The sequence below is a fragment of the Thrips palmi genome, unplaced genomic scaffold (genome assembly GCF_012932325.1).
Source record: "Thrips palmi isolate BJ-2018 unplaced genomic scaffold, TpBJ-2018v1 HiC_scaffold_19, whole genome shotgun sequence".
Taxonomy (NCBI): Eukaryota; Metazoa; Arthropoda; class Insecta; order Thysanoptera; family Thripidae; genus Thrips; species Thrips palmi.
The window spans coordinates 229,362-251,184 of NW_023144628.1; the positions used below are offsets into that span (position 1 = coordinate 229,362).

The 21,823-nt window shown below is 56.6% G+C and overlaps 2 protein-coding genes across 8 annotated transcripts in view; both read left to right on the top strand.

Annotated features, from left to right (window-relative positions):
- The first annotated feature begins 20 nt into the window (after positions 1 to 20).
- Positions 21 to 8,315, top strand: LOC117645948 (activated CDC42 kinase 1). Of its 4 annotated transcripts, none has more exons than XM_034386520.1 (14): positions 21 to 116; positions 695 to 861; positions 941 to 1,188; positions 1,277 to 1,468; positions 1,558 to 1,780; positions 1,866 to 2,054; positions 2,157 to 2,270; positions 2,348 to 2,568; positions 2,668 to 2,888; positions 2,978 to 3,268; positions 3,381 to 4,278; positions 4,365 to 4,959; positions 5,214 to 5,371; positions 5,913 to 8,315. In XM_034386520.1, exons 2-14 carry the CDS (start codon positions 763 to 765, stop codon positions 6,007 to 6,009), a joined length of 3,546 nt encoding a protein of 1,181 aa, XP_034242411.1. In that variant the 5' UTR covers positions 21 to 116; positions 695 to 762; the 3' UTR covers positions 6,010 to 8,315. The 4 variants fall into 4 exon arrangements, with proteins under 4 accessions (XP_034242411.1, XP_034242410.1, XP_034242413.1 ...); XM_034386519.1 differs by having other exon boundaries at positions 62 to 257; XM_034386521.1 differs by lacking the exon at positions 21 to 116 and adding an exon at positions 310 to 590.
- A 3,213-nt stretch (positions 8,316 to 11,528) lies between these two features.
- LOC117645780 (cytochrome b reductase 1) overlaps positions 11,529 to 21,823 on the top strand; it is a 36,224-nt gene continuing 25,929 nt past the window's right edge. For 2 of the 4 annotated variants that reach the window (XM_034386185.1, XM_034386184.1), the window contains exon 1: positions 18,768 to 19,067. Coding sequence is in view for 2 of the 4 variants with exons in the window: in XM_034386186.1 (XP_034242077.1) it covers positions 11,567 to 11,715 (149 nt within the window). In the remaining 2 variants the exon portion in view is untranslated. Of the gene's footprint in view, positions 11,716 to 18,767; positions 19,068 to 21,823 lie in introns of those variants that run through there. The other 2 variants (XM_034386186.1, XM_034386187.1) reach the window with 2 other exon arrangements.

Here is a 21,823-nt window from a genome sequence, read left to right on the forward strand (position 1 = left end):
GAGAATGTTTCAGGCTCTAAATTGCTCCACATCTCTTTTGTTTTGACATCGACGGACTGCAGAGAGCGCCACAAACAAGCTGGTTGTCAGTTGCTGAGTAAAAACAAAGAATGTTTGTAAGTGTTCTGTGTCGTATTCGTGATAATTCAGCAATTTCTCGACTTCGGTCACTTGAAGTCGCTGAGGAAATGTCCACTCCATCTGCCTAACTCTGTGGGGAATACCTGACAGCACGTACGGCGACGGCATCTCGCGAAGTACGAATTTGGTGAAAGTTTCTAGTGTTGCGTCTTAAGGTGACTCGGGGCGTACTCATATGTTGTTTACCTCATCTTAATTCGTCGGCCCTTTGGTACAGTTGTCATGTCAGAGACCATTACAGTTCTTTTCCCATCATTTGTCTAGCGTCCTCCACAAAACAGATCTGGACCGGATATTAGCAAACACTCCGTGCGTCGTCTAACCTGAATGTGTACATTTTTCCTCAAATTTTCCTGTATAGCTTATAAATGAAGAGTTGTTAACCCCATTCAATCAATGAATAACGTTGGAATCAACTGTCACTTCTTTTCAATGTGGTTGGAGACAGTGTCTGTAGACTTTTCCATTACTTCTACATTTTATTTTGGACTTCAGCAAACTGTCGCATTCCTATTTTGATGTTGGTGTGATTTATATTTTGCTCTCATTTCAGATGTACAGTCGGCTTTTTCTCCTGTAGTTGTGAAGGAGTAAGGTGTTTTTTCATTCACCTTGAGAGACATGTCTGAAAGAGATGATGGTGGTATTGAATGGTTGGCTGAGCTACTTCAAGATGTTCAGCTGGAACAATTCTTTTCTCGGCTTCGAGATGACCTTCAGGTTTCTGATAATTTTTTTTATCGCTTAGATCACACTTAAATTGATCTAAACCAATCTTATCATGATAAATATTCTTCAGGTCACACGCCTTCAACACTTTGACCATGTGGAGCCTGGAGATTTGGAGAAAATTGGAATGGGTAAACCAGCTGTGCGTAGATTGTTGGAGGCTGTTAAGAAAAGAAAGCAGCCTCATTGGAAGCGTAATATTCTGACCAAGCTTATTCCTGCTGGTGGAAAGCAACAAGGAACAAGCTCTAGAAAAACAGTATCAAGTGAAACCTCTGTTGGAGCCCTTACATGTCTGATACATGAGAAGGATGTTGCGTTAGTGCATTTTGTACTTATGTGTAATTTTTTTGTTATCAAGAATTTATTTTTGCACTCATAACATATATTAATTATCTATCCACAGACTTGGTGATAAACTTGGTGATGGATCCTTTGGTGTGGTGCGACGTGGAGACTGGACAACTGCTGATGGTAGACTTGTTCATGTTGCTGTAAAAGTTTTAAAGCAAGATGCCTTAAACCAACCTGGCGTTTTTGAGGATTTTGTAAAAGAAGTTCAGGCAATGCACCAGTTGGACCAGCCTAATCTTGTGAGGTACGCTGTCATTTCCTCAACCATTTACCTTAATGTCATTTGTTTTCAGTTCATTTTGTGCCATTCACTGAGTTCTTTTTCTGCTTAAGGTTATATGGTGTTGTACTCTCCCACCCAATGATGATGATAACGGAACTAGCACCTCTTGGAAGTCTTCTAGATTATTTACGTAAACAGTGTGAGCACATGCCTATAACAACGCTCTGGAATTATGCTCTTCAAGTTGCCACTGGAATGGCTTATCTAGAAACAAAGCGCTATGTTCATAGAGACCTTGCTTGCCGCAATGTGTTTCTTGCTGCAGTTGACAAGGTAAGTGTTGTTTTAATTTCTGCTTTTCCTTTTTCTTGTAGTTCCAAAGTAGATTTCTGCATGATCAATCAATTATCAATTTCAGATCAAAATTGGGGATTTTGGTCTTATGCGTGCAATCCCTCAAGAGGATGATTGTTATGTGATGACTGAACATAAGAAAGTCCCTTTCCCATGGTGTGCACCTGAGAGTCTGAAAACAAGACAATTCAGCCATGCATCTGACACATGGATGTTTGGTGTTACTTTGTGGGAAATGTTCACCTTTGGACAGGTGAATTGTTTTTGTTTTTATTACCTTGTTTCTGTTCAAAACAGACCATTTTTCTTGAAAATAAATAAAAGGGCACTGATCTAATTAACTTTAAAATTTTAGGAACCATGGATTGGCCTTAATGGAACACAAATCCTACGTAAAATAGACCGTGAAGGGGAGAGATTACATCAGCCTGATTCTTGTCCTCCTGAAATTTATCGGCTTATGTCACAGGTACCTTTTAATTCATCATTTACTATGGACTGAATTACTGACAGTTAATTTCCTCATTTGTTTTACTCTCTTATCAGTGCTGGGCCAAAGCTCCAGCTGACAGGCCAACATTTGCTGCAATCCGTGAATACTTATCTAAATCTTTACCTCCTATCATGAAAGCAATTGGACGATTTGAGGAAGTGGGTAAACTGACTGTGGAACCCCGGGACTCAATCATTATTATTGAAGGGCAAGCAGATTGTTATTGGTGGAAAGGGCAAAATCAAAGAACATTTGATATTGGCCAATTTCCGAGGTATCGTGTTGTGCATTCCATATCTTTTGAGGTTTGGTTCAGGTAATATTTTTTCTTTTGGTCAGTATTTGTGTCTAAGTTTATTACTTTGTTTCCTAGATGCATAGTTGACCCATTGCGGAAAAAGATCAGTGAAGATATCAGTAGCCCCCTCCAGAACTCATTCATTCATACTGGGCATGGTGATCCATATGGAAAGTCTTGGGGTAGTCCAGCATTTATTGATGAAGTGTACCTTAGAAATCCGATGGAGCCTCCTGACGTTCTTGGCATGCCAACAAATACAGGTCAATCGTCCAAGCTACCAGATAGAAAAAAGAGTAAGGGTCTCTTTAGTTTATTACCTTATTTTTGATGAACAAGTGGTTTTCATGTTGTATACTATTTTGTACCTGTTAAAATCTTTTAGGGAATTCAAGGCAGGCTGAGAAAAACCCAAAACCATTTGCCTATTCAAAGTTGAATAGCAATGAAGTAGCAAAGCGAAATCACTTTGCTGTAGAAGCTGTGATTTCCCCCCGCAGTTCTAATAGTGGTATGAGGGAGGGAGTGTTAGTAGACATATCTGCAGAGCAAAATGGGGCCTCTGCAAAATTGAGCAGTAGCTTATTTCCTCAACCAAACCATATCAGTCATAGTAAAATGCCAGTTGGTGCTGGTATTTCCATTTTAGATGAACCAATTGAAAATGGTACTCAGAGTAAGTATCCTCTAAAAAATAAAGAATTCATAACATTAATATGGTTTTTAAGCTTTGTAATTTTTCTGTTGATTGGTTTTGATTGAACTATTTTTTATTTGTATTGTTCTAGATGAGGAATATTGGGAATCTTCCGAAGAGACCATTCAAGAGAGACAGTACGCTAATTATCCATCCCGAGAGGCTCCACCACCTCCAATTCAGCTACAAGAAGCTCAGGGTGTTCTCAGATCAGAGTCCCCAGATCCCTTCGACACATCTGGTGTTGTTTTTGGTTCCAGTCGCTATTATTCTGATGTTGCAGATTCACAAAATACCTATTTGAATGTGGATGAGGTTAGACAAGAAGCAGCCAATCAAATTCAGTGGCACCAAAGCGAAAGTGCTCGAAACCATACAGAAGTACATGCAACAGTACCTAGTCAGGTAGTTTCAACAGAGTCAAACAAAATTCTAGATCCCAAATTTTTAGCTGAGCTGGAAAAGCATTTAGGACGCAAAGAAGCCAGTGCAAACACTAATAATTTTAGCCCCGAGAGCTCAGTCCAGGAAAATTTAAGCAGTAAGAATACTATACCTGCACTGAAACCTCCACCACAGTCATCAAAACTCGCTCAGAAGAACTCTCAAGCAAAACCATTGAATGCATCAAATGTTGTTTCTCCTACCATACCACCAACAAGCATTTGGCCGTCCCCTGTTCAATATCGAACACACAGCTCCGGTGATAGTGTCAGAGCATCCCATGTGCAGAGTGTCTGCCTACCTGCTACTGCTGGCTCCGTTTGGTCTTCTGCCGGTGCCGCTCAGACATCAACATCCACATCAACAATGAACCAAGAAATAAACAATTCTGTAAAACTTATGAAGAATATGTGGTTATCTGATGCAAGTGCCAGTGAACCAAATCCTCAGCGTGGTTCTGGTGTTCCTCTGCATCGCCAGTCCTGGCAAGTAGATTCCATTCCACAGGGTTTGCCCCCATCATATGTTGTGAATGGTCAAACTAGGTATGTATCTGTTCTCCTGCATTCGCATATTTTTTCCCATTACAGTGGTAGCTAATGGTAGAACCTAATGTTCTCTTTGTGTGCAGTTTTGACCCGGCTGCAACATTGAGTAACGCTCTTGTACCAGTGACACCGTTACTGCCTATCCAGGCTACAAGTGCCCAAGCCTGGGCGGTTGGCTCACAGTCTGTAGTATCTAGTCCTGGAGTGTATCCGGCGCCTGTACCAGCCATTCAAGGTGCAAGTGGTGCGGACAGTGTCACTGTGTACCTGCCTGTGAGTCAAGTGGACAGTGAAGAACACACTTGGAATCTGAGTGTAGGAACATCAGTCAGCAATCAGGTACAACAACACCCGGTTTTCTACGGTAGTTTGCCTCTAGTCCCAGCAAGCCAGACTGGGTGGACAACTTTCAGCACTGTGGATGGCAATGGAAGCCAAGGCCAAGGCCATCAACCAAAACCAAAGCACCCTCAATCACTTCAGCAACAGCAGCGTGCCGCTGTCAAGTCAGCCTTGGAGGCACGAAATCGTGCCTTGGCAGCTGGTTCCGGACAATCCACTGCCGATGTAGGTGCGGGAGGACCATTGGTGCAAAAACATTTGCACCCTACCCCTCAGCAAGTTTACAGCATTGTGCCAGCTTCTCCTGCTTCCTCTCCTAGAAGCAGTGCCAAAGTGGTGAGTTTCTTATCGTGTGTGCATGGGTCAGTTTGTGTACGGCCGTTTTCTTTGATGGGGCTTCTGGGATTACCTATTCCTATTACCATGTCAGCAATGCTCAGATAGCATGTGGAGGCGACTTCTGTAGGGGGTGATCTATCTTTGTAGTCCATATTTGTTCTTGAGCTTGCTCTTTCCCTTTATTTTCTTTGCTCGCAAACTTGCAAGCATCCTTCGTTCCCCCTCTGACGTATTATTGAATGGCCTGCCAGGAGGTGGGAGTGTCGGGCGAACTACGCGCAGACAAGGTGTCCCGCCTCCAAGATGCAGTGGGCGACGCTCGCGAGGAAGAGTGTGTTGCCGCTCTTAACGCCACAGGCTGGGAAGTGGCCGCTGCAGCCAAGCGTATAAAACTCGACAGACTAGACAGGTAAAGGCTAAAGACTCACTCACATGTATCAATTCAGTGTTTCATTTCGTGCTGATCATATTGATGTCTGTTTTATTTTTTATTATTAATTATTATTTCGGTAGGGAGGGCGGGGCGTTGTAAGTTTTGTAGATTCATAAATGGAGTTTTTATTTTCTATCCCTTGATTAGAGATTTTAGCAAAAGATACCTGAACCATACAGGAGATCAAGTCGCTATGTGTTAAACCTTCATACTTAGGCTCCATTTGTTCTGAATGTATTAGAATAAATCATCATTGTGCCCTGTGACACTTAAGAGGAGTAAGAGTACTCTTTTTTGTCCCTTTCTAACTTATTTAATGCCTTGAAGGACTGTTCTTTTTTTCCTTGTAGTGCATGTCATTTGACTTTTTTTATTTTGATTAGTCTTTAGTGTTGATTTTGTTGATTGATTGCTTTGGTGTAGTGTATTGTTCCCCTGCATGAAAACCATAATATCTGCATCTCTGAGAAGTTTATCCCTGCAATTGATCTAACTTGGGTTTTCTTTTTGTCTCTAGGCTGGGACTCGCCTCTCGACTCCAGTGTGAAGTGGCCTTAGAAAGGTCAAAATGGAATGTGGAGGAAGCAGCATCTAAACTGTTGGATGGTGTTTAGTCTCTTGTTTAATGAACAGTAGTAACATATTTTCAAGTGGTCATGAACTTCTCTCATGCGTTGCTTGTACCAAACGCAATTGTTGCTTAGCTAGAAGTTTTAATTTAATAATTATTTTTGGATGATTGATGAATGTGCGAGCGGTATGTTGTTACTCTTGATTTTGTATGCATTTAAGCTATTCTCAGTGGTTCTCTGATTGTTACTGTTTGTTTTGTCCCTTTTTAGTATAATTAGACCGAGTTTAGAGGAATTAGTCATGTAAATCTGACTTTATTTATATTCTTCAATTAACTCAAAGCTTTTGTGGAATTGTATGATTCTAAGAAGTGGAACTTGATTAATATGTTTGTGCCATTTATGTTTGAAAGACATACACTTTTAAACAATCACCATTGTCTGTGGTTCATGAATAAGGTTTTAAAAAATCGGAGTAGTCCTCCTCTCTCTGATCATTTTTATCCTACTTACTTTGAACATTGGCACCTTTATCAAAGAATGCAATTGTGTTACCTCATTTATCACTCTTTCAGTTTGAACATTAAATTGAGGTCAATTTCAAAGTAAAATTGTTCTCAAGGTTTTTCAAACGGCTTATTGTGCCTAATTGAAAACCTTTCCCAATAAAATAATCAGAGGCTCCCTCATTTCATTCATTGCAGCTGTCTTATTCTATCCTCACTGTAGAATGTTAAATGTGATTCTTGTCTCACCTGACTCACATGAGTCTTGTATTTTTAGTGTAGTATGTTGCAAAAGAAATTAATTCAGATTTCTATTTTCCTTTCATAGGTATCAGAAAATTGTTCGTAATTTTTCATGAATCACATACGGTAATGACTAAGGGCAGGTCCCTCATTGATAATTGTTTGTGCCTTTAGATATTTTTTTCTGTGAGATTTAGTTAGCAGCAGCAAATGACTGATTTGAAGTGAGTTTGTATTTTTTTAAATCTGAAAACAATCTCGTACAATAATGAGGTTCTGTTGCTCCCTCTGTGTTGATTCTATCTTATCCTCTCATCTAGCTGATATTTTACGTCTGGATCACAAGTCCACTTTTAAACTTGTTGAGATATTAATCTATCTTAATTATAAGTTCCTATTTTTTAAGTGGCAGCTGCAGTAAACCTTTCTCTTTACTAGAAAGTAAACTTATCTGAAGATCAAAATTGTTGCTCTCTGAGATGGGGAAAATTCCCTCGATCATATTCCAACTCTGAATAGGCAACCTTATCAACTTTTGTGATATGGTTTCCCGTAGTTCTATTATCTTTGTATTATGTTTCTTCCTAGTTACAGTACAAACAAGGCAGTATAAACTTACTCTTTAGTTTTTTCTTGATATTGTCATAACTAGTTGCATGTCAACAAATCATTTTAAAGATTTATGAGTCTACATATTACATATTCCATTATAAATACAGTATTACAAGTTGTGTTGGGTTTTCATGGAGCCCTCTAGTTGTGTCAAAACTAATTCTTCTGGCAATTGGCCGTTTCTATTGTCATTTTTCCAAGGTGTTGCTTGAACTTCCATTTAGATTACATTTTTGTGACTTGACTGTTTATTTGGTTTTGAAGATTTCCGGTATTAATGATATACCTTTTCTCCTTCATTCTTTTTGTGCCAAACTGTGATATGTATGTTGTTAAGCAGAGCTCTATTTGGAAGCAGTATTATTCTAAGCTTCTTTCTCAGTTCTGCTTTTTGATATTGCACAAACTTCATGTTAAAATATCTGTAGGCATGATTAAGTATATGATTTAGTGTTTTAGAATATGTGCACACCAAAGTTTACGATTGAGTACACTTGGCAAGTATTTTCCTACTTAACTACAGATTCACAAATAAGCAAATTAATTCTGAGATTGAAGGCTGTGAATGTTGCATTGTTGAGAGATACTTTTCTAAGGCAGCTCATTTTTCCTTTCTCAATTTGCTACTACAGTATTGTCTGTGCCACCTGTAGTCTACTAAAAGGCGTGTCAAAACAGATAGACTGTTTGTACTGTACTTCCAATTTTTAAAAACAAAAAAATGCCCTTATTTTGTAGGCGTTTTTTTGTTTTGTTTTTGTTTTTTTAAATGGCCATTTGAGTAGCCTATCAGACTAACATAATTTAATGTTTTCTTCTTAAGTGACAAAGTGAATATTTTGAAAGCATGTTTCCTTTCTTCCCTTAGTAAAATGCATATTGTGATTTTTGTTTAAAGAGGATCATAGTTAAGTGGAGTGTGAATTCTCGTTGAGTGAAGGGGCATCCCTATGCTCAGACCGATTAATAAACTACATTTTAAAAGAATCTGTGCAGTCTCTTGATCTTCCTATTCCGTTTACTCACGCCAACACGTGCAAATTATACACGCTGCCTGCCGAACGCTCTTAGGGCTTGCTCGAGAGCAGCAGCGTTGCCCCCTCCCCCTTCCTCCCCGGCCCCTCAGCCCCTCGGCCCCCTGCTTCTATCGACCCGCTGTACCCCGGTCCAGCGCCCCCGCGCCGCGCTAGAGCCAGCAGACTGATTCCGCACAGTGCGGAGGGGCCCACCCGCATCACTCTGTCTCTCTCGCACTCATGGGTACTGTCGGTTGGCGGGGCCCCTCCGCACTGTGCGGAATCAGTCTGCTGGGAAGGAGGCAGAGGCACCAAGGGGGGGCGAGGACGAGGGGGCTGCGAAACCCCAACCCCCCTCCGCGCTCTGCCCCCTCTGCTCTGCCGGGGCAGGGGCAGGTCTAGGACCCCGAGGTTGGTCGAGAGAGTGGGCGTGGCGCCGCGGCGGGGAGCCTGCCCAGCCTGCCGAACGGGCCAACGGGCCTGGGACTTACCTCTGGCCATCCCGGGAGCACCTAGGGAGCGGAAGGGGGGGGGGGGGCATCAGCATTGACCTCATGCGGGCAAAAAGCATCGCCCACACCCTGGGGCCCTGGGGCGAAACCCTGCCGGACCAGCATGCTGCAGCAGCGCCCGCGTCCGATTTCGCACGCAAGTTCTTCTTCACCTGTGGCGTATGCGGGCGGGCGTGGCGCAGGGCGGCAGCGGCAGGAAGCATTGTGGTGGAAATCTCGAGGACGGGATTCATTTTCGCAGCTCCGAGGCAGAGGAGTGAAATCAAGGCGATATTTCACCCTCGCTGCTTTTAATCTGCTGATTCGCTACCCAACCCACACGCCTGCTTGGCACGGCGCCCTGCAGGGCAGCCCTGCCAGCCTGTCGCGGGGCGGGGAGGGTGCAGATAGGCCCGCCGGATCCAGGGACAGATGCGGGGAGGGGGTGGGGGGTGAAAAAACGCACGCGGGCAGAGCAGAGATGGGGCCAAGCGGAGTGGCAGGGTGGAGTGCTTGATAACCGTGTTATCCGCTCGTGTGCCTTGTTTATTTTGTTGGTCCTCGCTTCGCGCCTTCTGCCTCCCCCCCCCCTTCCCCCGCGCCCGGGGAGTTAGCGCAGCCTGCGCCCTGCGCCAGCCGGCCGATTCCGAACATCTCTTTGGTGGCTCTGTCTCTCTCCGTCGCTTTCACACTCACGCAACGCGCAGCAACGCGCCATGAGTGCGAGAGAGACAGACGGCACGCGGTCCAGCGCCCTGCCCTCTCCAAGTTACCTGCACCGTTTTACCCTTCCTCTCACTCGGGCGCTGCCGTCCCGGACAACACCTCGCCGGGGTGGCCAGTCGGTTGATTCCGAACTGTGCTTTCGCCCCCCCCCCTCTCTCTCTCTCTCTCTCTCTCTCTCTCTCTCTCTCTCTCTCTCTCTCTCTCTCTCTCTCTCTCTCTCTCTCTCTCTCTCTCTCTCTCTCTCTCTCTCTCTCTCTCTCTCTCTCTCTCTCTCTCACATTCTCGGGGCGTTCCGTAGGGGTGCAAGAGAGACAGAGTGGCGAGGTGGACGAGGTCCCCAGTTGGCAAGGACCGCGCGGACAATGGGCGGCGAAGGCGAACACAACTCGATCACAACAACATCGCCCTTTCTTCGGCCTTCGGCGCAGAGCTCACGTCGTCTGCTAGGTGGACCGTTGCCTCGAGTCCTTCCCCGCCAACAAATCCCCCCCCCTCCCCCCCCCTCCTCGGCGCGGCGTGTAGTCGCTTGTCGCCGCTTTGTCCGGCGAGTCCGGCAGCGGGGGCGGCACACTGTTAAGGCGGCAGGGCGTTGGACGGGGAGGACGCGCGGCAGGGCGTTGGACGGGGAGGACGCGCGACACGCCGCCGAACAGGCGGAGCGGTGGAGCAGCCGGACTACAACATGATTGCGGTGACGGCGGGCTGGCGGGGCTGGCGGGGCTTTGGGCTGGATCAAGCGGAGGGGCGGGGGAAGGTGATTCCTGTTTCGGGAAGTGCATTGGCGTGTCCGCGCTGCCGCGCTGCCGCCCTGCCGGCCGGGACGCGAGGCTATGGGCGAGCGGAGGAGCTATTCTCGCTCACTGCTAGACTGGTGCTCTGGTACAACAGCTGTTCCTTGTCCTCTCCATCTTGCCTCCGTCCCCGCCGGTCGCAGCTTCCCTGTCGCTTGCGGCTGGTCGGGCTCGTCACCACCATCGCCTCCAAGTGCCTCGCTGCCTCGCGGGGCAAGAAGAGGTCCTACCGTTCTCTTTCCGAACCCACGACGCACACGCTACACACCCAGGCCGGATACACGGTGACGCACTGAGCAAAATGAATTCCGAATCCGAGAGTGATGCTCTCGGAATATCTAAAAGCATTTCATCAATGTGATATGCATGCTCTCGGATTCATTTGAACTCATTTGAATAGGCAACCCTGTCGACCCCGCGGCTTTGCCCACCCTTGTCCCTGTCGCCGCGCCGAGGCTCGAGAAACACAAGTCTAAAGCCTGGCGCCTGGCCCAGCTAAATCTACCTCTTTACACCAGCAAAGTCGCGAGTACAGTCTAGGCAGCTTAGGGTTGGCAATATTTATTTTACTTGGATGAGAACGCGGCGGGCGTTCGTTGACTCTGACTCTCATCCCCTACTGACACCCTTCCTGCTGGAGCTTGCCCAGCCGCCGCAGCCCCTGCCGCCCTGCCGCCGTGCCCCTCGGGGTGCGGCCGCGTCGTCCCCTGCGCCCTGCGCCCCCCTGGCCGACCCAAAGCCCATCCCCGCCCCCACGGCCCCCGCCCCCTGCCCCCCAGCCCCCTCGCAGGCATCGCAGGCAGGCCGGGGTGGCCGGGCCGGGTCCTCGCTCCGGCCGCCGCTGCCGCACGGCTCAGTGTTGTTGTGGAAGCCCCGGCGAACGCCAGCGAACGCCAGCGAACGCACCGCGCAAGGCCCAGCCAGCCCCCAGTGCGAGAGAGCAGCCTTGCCGCCCAGCCGTCACCGCCACCCACACCCCGCGCCCACCACCGCGCCGCGCCGCGCCGCCCCTAGCGCACGGCCGCGAGTCTCGTTTTGGCGGGAAAGCCAGCCGGTGCCGCCGCCCCGCCCCGCGCCACGCCCTACCGCACCCCGCGGCACCCCGCCCTCCCGGCGAGCCGCGAACCGCGAACCGCGTGGGCGTGCTAGTCCCTGAGCGCGGCCTGCCCCCAGCGGGGTAATCCGGCACCGTGCCGCTGTTCAAGAAGAAGGACATGGACAACACCGTGTCCCCCATGCCTCTGCCCGAGATGGCGCCCATGGCCGAGTTCGACAAGACGCCGCCGACGCCGCCCGAGGAGGAGCCGCCGCCAGGGGACCTGCCGCCGCCGCCCAGCGCGGACCTCGCCGAGAAGGGCAAGAAGTGAGTGGCCGTGCTGTGCGTGCAGCGAGTTCGACGTTCGACGGCGAGCCGCCGCGCCGATCAAAATGGCGGCGACGCTCCGCGCCATCCGCGCCTTGCGCCTGGCCGCCAGGCCGGCCGAGCGCACTCACGTGAGTGCCGAGCAGCCGTTTCGTCTCTCTGTCTCTCTCGCGGCCCGACGCAACGGACGCAGCGCCGCACGCACCATGGGTGCGACAGAGACAGCGACGAAACGGCTCCTCGGAGTCAGCCTGCAGGATGGCGGCCCGAGGCGCCGAGGGCCGAAACCGTTCATCTTTCCTGGACAAAGGGTGCCGGCCAACAAGGAAGGGCGCGCCGCTCGCCGCGTCCCCAGTCCCTTCCGGCGCGCCCTTGCCGCCTCTCTGTGCGTGACTGCGTGTATGCCTCCCCATTTAATTTTCCCGCCTCCACACTCCTTTTTGCGGTGTGGCCGCGCTCCTGTCCGTCGCCACCGAGCGCTGCAAGAGCCCCGCGGTGGTGTCCGGGACAGCTCCACGGGCCGCCCGACGGGACAAGCAGGCTTCCGCAATCCGCACAGCGTTTCGTCGCTCTGTCTTCCCTTCGCCCATACGGAACGCCTTATGAGTGCGAGAGAGACAGAGCGACTACAGCGATGATCGGAATGGGTCGGCAGGGCGCCCAGGGCCACCAGGGAGGGCCCAGCTTGCCGTCGAAGGACAGGACTGACTGTCCCGGGGACGCGGGGACATGCCACGCCCGAGCGGAGCGGGCCGGCGGGGCGGGTTCAGAGGGCAAAGCAGTGGCGGCGGAGAGTCGTGTCGCCGCTCTGTTTCTGTCGCACCCGTGGGGCATCGCTTGGCGGTGCGAGAGAGACAGCGACGAAATAGTGACTCTTCGGAATCGCTTTACAGGGGATTACACGCCGGGGCATGGCCGAGGGCTGAGGGGGGTAGGGGGCTGAGGGGCTCCACCGGACGTCCCGTCCCGTCCCGCCAAGTCGTCGAGTCGCAGCCCCGGCCCAGTCCGCCTCAAAGGCTGACGGCGATGGCTGCGCCCTGGCTGCGAGATGCTTATGGGCTCGCTCCTCCAATATTTGATAATCCTGCTAATGGCCCGCTCACTCCGCACTCCGCTTCTCTTGTGTTCGGAGAGCGCTGCGGCTTGCGGCCGGGCCGATTTATTGTTCTCCTACGCCTTCAAGCCCCCCGCCCCCTCCCACAGCATCCCGCTGCAAATACGGTCGCCCGGTCAATCCTCTCGCCTTGAGTGTGTGTGTGAGAGAGAGGGTGTGTGTGCGTGTGTGTGCGCGCGCGCTTTGGTCCGCACAAAAGCAAGTCCTCGCAGACTTGGCAAGGGTCTCTGCGAGCAGCCACGGAAGGGCGGGGCATGCAGCGGCTGAAGGGAGGCTGGCTCTGGCTGTGCGGCCTGGCAGGCAGGCAGCCAGGCAGACAGCCAGCCTCGGGGCAGGGGGCAACCCCAGCCGCAGCCCCGGACAGCCTGTTTTCCGGGCCGCCGGGGCGTGGGCCCTTACTGCAGGCCGTGGAGGGCCTCGTTATGCAGCCGAGTGCAGCGAGCACAGCCAGCACAGCACAGCACTCCACCGTTTGCTGTTCGTCGCGGCAGTCGCGGTAGCCGAGGAGGCGCGCCTCAAAGTCTCCGCGTCCCGTCCCCGCCATGTTAATTTAATCCAAAGCACTGCAGTGGGAGAAAAGGGCGCGGCGGCGACGGCTCTCCTCTCTGCCTTTCTTGCCGTGCTTCTGCCTCGCTTCTGCCCGGCTGCCTGGCTGCCTTCTCCGCCTTGCTCGGTCGGGCTGCGCCATGCTGCGCTTTGTCCGCGCCGCGTTCCCCGCTCTTGCAGCGACCATATTGAAATGGAGGAGCGAAAACCGCGCGCCTCGGCGCTTCCGCTTCGCCGGAGAGCAGCGCGGCGAAGCGTGGCGAAGCGCTCGGAGGGTAGACGAGACCGCCCCGTCGAGCAGGGCCGCGTGGCGGGTTGCCTACCCCGCGGTTCACAGGCGCTACGGTCCCCGAGCCAGCCTGGACGACGAGGTGGGCCGGCCGCAGGGCTGTGGTGCGTTGCGGTACGGGGCACGTCGTCCAGGCCTTCGATCTCCGATGTGCGATGCCCGGGCCGGGGCCGAGGCCCAGGGCGCGGACAGGGAGGCTCCACAGGTGAGGTCTATCGGAGGGCGGAATCTGGCTGGAGCTGACGCAAGCTGACGGCTGACGCGAGGCTGTCACTGGCTTGCTCGGCCACGCTGTGGCCACGCGACATCGCGGCCCCCTCTCCCTCCCTGTTCCGCTCGCGTGACGCCGTGGCAGCCTGGCAGCTCGCCGATTACCCAGATCGGCTCGTTTGGACCATGGCGGCCGTGCACGGCGTGCCAGCCCGTCGGGCTTAGAGCCTCGGCCCGCGCCGCGCTAATCGAATCAGGGGACGGCACGGCGGCACGGCCTTGTCCGCGTCGCCGCTCTTGACTTGAACGCCCCGAGACTCCCGAGGGCGCGCTAATCCCTGACGGGTCAGGGCGGCCTGCTTCGAGGCGCCGGGCCCTGGCCTGCCCTGGGCCTGGCCCTGGGCCTGGGCTCGGGGGGAGCGGCACGCTGACGGCGTGGTGCCGCGCGCGGACCGCACCGCACGCGGAAGTGGCGGTGATGGCCGGGCCGCGTCACGTCGCGCGCCACTCAGTTTGTTCACCCCTAAATGGCCGCCGCCGTGGATGGAATCATGGAATGGAAGGGAATGGGGTTCGTGATTGAGTCGGCCGGCCGGGGTGGGCGGCCAGGGTGGGCTCGTGCCTCGGCTCATGCCTCGTGACCAAGGTCAAGCGGAGCCTAGGCCGAGGCCCTAACGGAGGCCCTAACCGCCACCACCGCCACGTCCATCGATATGCCCGCACCGCGTACCGCGTGTTGCTCCTAATGTCCACCGCACCAAATTGACCCCCCACCCCGCCACCCTTGCCTTGCGTGAGCCAATCGCTGTTGTGTCCGGGCGGGCTAATTAAACCACCTTCTCCCTCTGATGTTGTCCTTGTTGACGACGGTGTTGTTGTTGCTGCTGCTGTGGGGTCCTCGACCCCCTCCCCCTCTCCCTCCCGATCAAAACAGAGCCACGTGACTGGCGGGCAGTGCAGGGCGAACAGAAGGGCAGTCATGGTGGTCACACGGGCGCCACCGCGGCTAGCACCGCTAGCACTGCTAGCGCCCTCCTCAGCCTTTTCGTCGCTATGGGAACTGGACTCCAAACACTGCCCACACGCCGCCCTACCCCGCGACGTAGCCAGGCCCTGGCCAGGCCCTCTTCCGGCGCGCGCGTCCACACAAGAGACTTGCCCCATTCAGCAGCGCGCTGTAATCATGCCCTCTGTCGCCACGTCCAGCGAGCGGCCAACGCGACAGCGCCGCGCCCTTTTGAAGGCCGTCGAGCTGACGTGGTGCCGTGCCGCCGTGGCACGCCGCGTGCACTGTGTCTGTCCACTACATTCCACGCACGCCGCCATATCACGCTCACACTCGCGGGGTTTTTGAGGGGCATCGCCCTGCCTCGCCCCGCCTCGCCCCGCCTCGCCCCGCCTCGCCCCGCCCGCCCCGCCTCGCCCTGGCGTCAAAGGGCCGCTTCGCGCTCCTCATCGTGGAGGCCACTTCCTGGTGGAAGGGATCATCGCCGACTCGGGGAGGGGGGGGGGGGCGGCGATGATAAACACGAGGATAATAACCGCGCGGTCGAGGTGAAGAAGAGTGTGAGTGTTTCGGAAGTGGAGGGCCGGAGGGGGAAGAGTCCCGGCCGGCGGCGGCGTCCCAGAGGCCAGGCCATGGGCCAGGCGGCCATGCAGCGGGTCGGCCACCCTAAGCCATCCAGTCCCTGCCGTCCCGTCCCGGCCGTCCCGGCTGCCGTCTGGGTCCCGGCGCGGCGTGGCGCCACCCGCTGCGTCACCGGCCGCTGGCCGCACGGAAGGATCCCTTGATTATTAATCCTAATCACGCCGACGTCAGCGACCCGGGAGACCGGCAGACTGACTCCGAGCGGGAGGTCTCTCTCTCTCTCTCTCTCTCTCTCTCTCTCTCTCTCTCTCTCTCTCTCTCTCTCTCTCTCTCTCTCTCTCTCTCTCTCTCTCTCTCTCTCTCTCTATCTCTCTCTCTCTCTCTCTCTCTCTCTCTCTCTCTCTCTCTCTCTCTCTCTCTCTCTCTCTCTCTCTCTCTCTCTCTCTCTCTCTCTCTCTCTCTCTCTCTCTCTTTCACTCGTAGGGCGTCCTGTGAGGGGGTGAAAGGGACACACCGACGGGACCCCTCTCGGAATCAGCCCGCTGGACGCTCTATAGCGCTCTATAGGGCGGCCAGGGCGGCCCAAGCCCACCAATACTCCTCCCCGCCCGGCCCAGTCAAGCCACTCCACCTGAGCCCCCTCTGGCGTCCCACGAGTTTCGCCTGAGGCGCGGGGCCCGGGTCTCTGCGCAGAACTTGGCGAGGGTCTTTGTCCGTGGTCTTGTCGGATACCCCGGAGCCTTGCCTCGGCCTTGCCTCGGCCTTGCCTCGGCCTTGCCCCGCCCGGAGCTCCGGTCTCCGCGCCACTCCAGCGGGCTTTGCGCTCCGCACGGCTTGCCATCCACGCCCTGACGCCCTGACGGAGACAGATACCGGGTCACCGAGTGTCTCTCTGTCTCTCTCGCACCTATGAGTGCAAGGGACGGTGCGACGAAAACGACTCTCGGAATCAGTCTACTGACGCCATGCCTCGGCGTGCCCCTCGTCCCGGGTGACGTCGCCGCCATCTGCCAGCCCATCTGTCAGCCAGAGTGGCGTCCTGACGCCTCCCCGGGGCCCCGTCACCGAGCCGCGCACCGCGCACCGCGGCGCACCGCAGCCCCGCGACACCGCCTGGCCTGGCCACCTTGCTCCTTTATTTATTTATCTATGCGTGCTCGGATTTGTCTCCGTCGCGGCACGGCCAGGCACGGCGTGGCGCTCGGCCCGCCGGTTGGCGGCTGGCGCGGCTGGCGGCGGGGCCCGGCTAGGCGGGATGTCGCTTTGGCTGCTTTGGCCGGGTCGCGGCGTGGGCGTGGCACGTTGGCTCCAGCCCCGGCTCCAGCTTCAGCCCCCCGCTCCAGCCATCGATCCAGAGGGATGCTGTGCCCCCGCCCCCCACCGCGCAGCGACCGCGCAGCGCGCAGCGCCACTATTCCACTTCCGGCGGTTCCGGCTCCGCTTCGGGAGGGCTTCGGCTTCGGGAGGCGGCTTCGGCCGAACTTCGGCCGTCGGCGTCGGCGCGCGCTTCGCCTGGGCCCGTTCGCCTCAGCTAGGCCCTTTGTTTGGGCTGCACCACACCCATCAGCGGGGCGTGGCGGGGCGTGGCAGGGGCAGCATGGGGGTGGCGGCCCGGCCAGGCCCGGTGGCGCGGCTTGTACCTTTAGTTCTCACCACATGAATAATGGCGGCCTGGCTTGTCTTTATTGAATAAGTGATGCGGCAATGGCCCGGCGGCGCCCCAACAGACTCGCCTCTGCAGGCTGATTCCGAGGAACAGTTTCGTCGCCCTGTCTTTGTCGCACGCGTTGGGCACCCCGCGGGGCCGCGAGAGAGACAGAGCGACGAAGCCGCCGTCGCGATGGTGCTCCGGGCCGCACAGAGTCACCAAGGCCGGCCTTCTCCTCGCACTAGGTCACTCGCAGGGCGTCGAGGAGGGCCGCAGGAGGGCGTCAGGAGGGCGGGGCCCTTGCCCTTGTCGCGGCCACACGTGCCGGTCGGATTGATGCGCTCGACGGGGAAGTGGACTGACAGTGCCGGGCCGGGCCGGGGGCAGGTCGACGTCGACCACGTCGGCCACGGCGGCCGGGTCAACGAGGGGCGGGTCCAGGATGCGGCGCCCCATATATTATATTCCGGGACGGTTGTCCCCCTCCCCGCCCCCGGCCCGCCCCTTCGCGGGCCCTCGCGGCGGGGGGCGGACGACGGCGCGGACGTTCGCCGTGATATAATGGCCCGAGAAATCCCTGCTGGAAAACTTGCTCCTCCCGCCAGGCCGCTGGCTGCGCCTTCCTGCGCCTGGCTGCGAAGAGCAGCGAGCAGCGGGAAGGAAATAAAAGGAAAGAGCAGAGCGGAGCCAAGAACAAGACCAAGACCAGCGCCGGGGGCGGGCTGGAGTGTAACTGAAGACGTGCTCTCTTTAGAGGAAGCTCGAGTGAATTTGCGCTTGCGCCGCCGCCACCGCCGGCTAGCTTCCCTTCCTCTTTCCGCTGCGAGACGGGTCATGACCCTCGCACAGTGGGCCAGAAGACCGGTGGAGGCGGCCAAAACTCTAGACGCGTTTTGAGCTCCAGAGTCTCTAAAGAGGCCTCGAACCGAACGAGTGATCCCACCAATGGACTCCTCGTTCGGAGAGCAATCCATTGGCGGGGTCACACGTTCGGTTCGAGTCCCATTTAGCGACTCTGTAGCTCAAAACGCGTCTAGAGTTTTGGCCGCCTCCACCGGTCGTCTGGCCCACTGTGCCTCGCTTCCTCGCTCCGCGTGCGCCGTACGCCGCGCGCTCAGCGCCGGCGTTCAAACCGAGCGCGCCAACGCGTGCTGCGTGCTGCGCCCTGCCGACCAGCGCCGCAACTTGAACCAGGCGGCGCGCGGTACCTCACGCCGCCGGCAGATGGCGGCACCGGCACTCGCAGCAACCAGATACCTGGTACCCGCCACCCGCCGCCGCCTGCGGCTACAGGTACGGGTACGGGTGCCTCTTGTACACCGTCCGCCGCGAGACGAAAAGAAAGAAGCAGTCGGAGCGGATCAGGTTTGCAGGCGGTGGGGGAAGGGGGAAGGGGTCGGGGACAAGGGGTGGAGAAGGGCGTGTTGACGAAGTTCAGGGCTGCTGCCGCTGCTGCGGTGGTGGCGGCGGCCGGTTCAGGTTGAGGTGGAGGCTACACTGCCTATGGTGCCTTTGCCTTGCCTTTCCCGCTGCCACTGCTGCAGCAGCGCTGGCGGTACGGCGTGTGGCGGCATGGCGCGCGGCAGGCGGGGCGTGGCGGGGCGCGGCCGAGCGGGCGCGAAGCGCGCGAAGCGGCAGGGCAGAAGGCGGCCGCGTCCCGCGTCAGTGCATCGCCTGCCCCCAGAGCCGCCAGCCGCCGTTGCGTCGCTGCGTCCGTGTGGCTGTCGCTCCGTCCGTCCGGTCCCCGCGTAGCAGAGCGCCCCCTGCCGAACGCCTAGCCCGCCTAGCCTGACCCCGGGACTGGGAACTGGCTGGACTCTCCCAGCCCTAAGTCGGCGCGTGTCCGTGGAGTGCCACTGGGATTACCTCGCCCGGACGACGCCGAAGCCCAACCACAACAACAGCACGCCGTCGGCCCGCCTGACTTAACCATGGGGAAAGGCAAGATGCACAACAAGTAAGTGCGTGAATGACGCCGCCTGGCGCCCTCGGCCTGCAGCTCATTATGGGGGGCGGCCTCGTCGTTGTGTCCCTGTCGCACTCACGGGGCGGCCCTTAAGGGTGCGAGAGAGACAGCGGTGAACCGACCCCGGCGGGGAGTCAGTGCACTCCGTGTCAACAGGTGGACGCCGAGGCGCAAGGCTACGCAAGGCGTAAGGCGCGGCCGGCCAAGGACCGCGGAGGACGACCGAAGGGCCGGGCAGGCGGCAAGGCGGCCAAGGCCCTCAAACATGTCCTGCCTGCGTAAACAGGCTGGGCCGCGCGGCCGCGCGCGGGGGCGCGTCCAGAGCGGCGCGTCCGTCCAGCCACGCCCCGCGGCACACAGCCAGCCTACAGCCTCTAGACGAAATGATTAGCTTGTCGGTGTGAGAGTGTGCGTGTGTCTCCGTGTGTGTCTGTGTGTGCGGCTGGATCGGCGTGTTTTACTCTCGGCAGCACGGCGCTGGAATGTGCGCGGCTGCGGCTCAGCCTACGCCGCGCTGCTGATAAGGCAGGCTCATCCTGTCTGTGTGCCTCTCCAGGAGCTTGTCCGTGTGCCTCTCCAGGAGCCTCTCCAGGTCTCTCCAGTCCTCTCCAGTCCTCTCCAGTCCTCTCCAGTCCTCTCCAGTCCTCTCCAGTCCTCTCCAGACCTCTCCAGTCCTGGCGGTGCATGCGCGGGACACGTTTGGCCGCAACGACGCCGCCGTGGAATGCCGTGCGTCTTAATTAGCGCGCCGGAAGCAGCGCCAGAGCAAAGCCAGCAAAGCCAGCAAAGCAGGCCCATTCCGTCGGTCTGCCTCTCTCGCACTCATGGGGCGCTGCGCCGCGCTCCGCGGGGGTGCGAGGGAGACAGCGCGACGAGAGGCGCTCTGCCCGGCCGTACCGTGCGACGCAGTAACGCAGTCCGTCGGTGCAGATTAAACCTCTTCAACTCGTTTCAAGAACCGGAGCGAGGAGCGAGCCGAGCTCCGAGGCGCGTCCAATTGACTTTGCAATCCAAAGTCGCACACTGTTCTCTCGCTCGATCTCGTCGTCCTGACGCGTCGGCGGCGTATGGCGAACGGCTGTCATTGTCGCCGGCCTAGCTGAATGAACGCGGCCAACCGCCCCGACCGACGCGGCGCGGCGCGGCGACGCTACACTGCCCGTCGTTCTCTTCGCTCTCGTTTCTCCCGATCCGGGAATCCGGGCGATGGTCCGTGACCGCCCCCGCCTCGCCTCGCCTCCGGTACACTCCGGCGGCTTGCTCCGGTAGTCCCGCCCCGCGCAGCAGCGCAGCCTCCCTAAGCAGGAAGGGCGATAGTACTTTGGCACTTAGACGCCCGTCCCGGTCTCTTGATCCACGGTTCGAATCCCGCCGCCGCCCGGTTGGGTTCTGTTGTGTCCCCACGGAGTCCCGCTGCCGGCGGAGAACACGGAGAAGGCGTGCCTCGTCTAGCTAGTTGGCTTCGGCCTCTGTCTCTCTCGCACCCTCAGGGAACTCCGAGTGCGAGAGAGACAGGGCGACGACGGCAGTGTTCGGACTCGGCCTGCAGGCGTGGGCAGAGGCTCGCTGCCCGCTCTCATTCATAATCACGTTTGCTCGGGTTGCCCAATGGGAGGCACTGCCGCGCTGCGCTGCCGGCCGACCCCCTCGCTGCAGGCTGACTTTTAACTGTGCTCGTCGCTCCGTCTCTCTCTGTACTCACAGGGCGCGCCATAAGGCGCGAGAGAGACTGCAAAGCACTGTTCGGAATTTGGCCGCGGGCTTACGTCTAATGAGAGCTCTGTCGGCGCCTAGCGGCCTAACGCCTTGCCCGTCGGCCGTCGCTTGCTTACACTTCGCCCTTCCGGTTCCTCTTAGCAGTGCTCGCCCCAAGGCAAGCCCCAAGGCAAGCACCAAGGCAAGCCCCAAGGCAAGCCCCAAGGCAAGCCCCAAGGCAAGCCCCAAGGCAAGCCCCAAGGCAAGCCCCAAGGCAAGCCCCAAGGCAAGCCCCAAGGCAAGCCCCAAGGCAAGCCCCAAGGCAAGCCCCAAGGCAAGCCCCAAGGCAAGCCCCAAGGCAAGCCCCAAGGCAAGCCCCAAGGCAAGCCCCAAGGCAAGCCCCAAGGCAAGCCCCAAGGGCCCCAAGGCAAGCCCCAAGGCAAGCCCCAAGGCAAACCCCAAGGCAAGCCCCAAGGCAAGCCCCAAGGCAAGCCCCAAGGGCCCCAAGGCAAGCCCCAAGGGCCCCAAGCCCTTGATCCTGGCCGTCGAGGCCGTCGAGGCCCTGACCACGCCCCGGCCCGCGGCGCCGCGCCGACCCCTTGACCGCCTCGCTGTCGAGGGTCGCACTCGACGCCCCCAATGTTGGAGAGCCCCGCGGGGGGCATGGCCGTGGCCCCGCGGCGTGCCAACGCGTGCCATCGCGTGCCCTGCCAGGCAATGGTGCAAAACGATCGGGCGGGTACTTGGACTGAGCGACGACAGCGGTGTGCGGTCTGTGCGAAATCGGGCCGCTGAGTTGTGACCTTTGGCCCCGCGTTTGGCCCCCTTGGCCCGGCCCTGACCCTGGCCAGCGCTGGCCGTGGTTTCATTATCGCGTGGCCGTCGACGTCGCCGAGGCTCTGGGGCTCAGGAGGCCGGACTCGCTGGCGGACCGCCGGCCGGCCGGAACCCCCGACCCCCAGCCCCGGGCCTCGCACGGCCCCACCGCCCCGCCGCGGACTGGACTGGATCTGCCGGTCTGGATCCCAACCTGGATCCTGGATCCTTTGGCA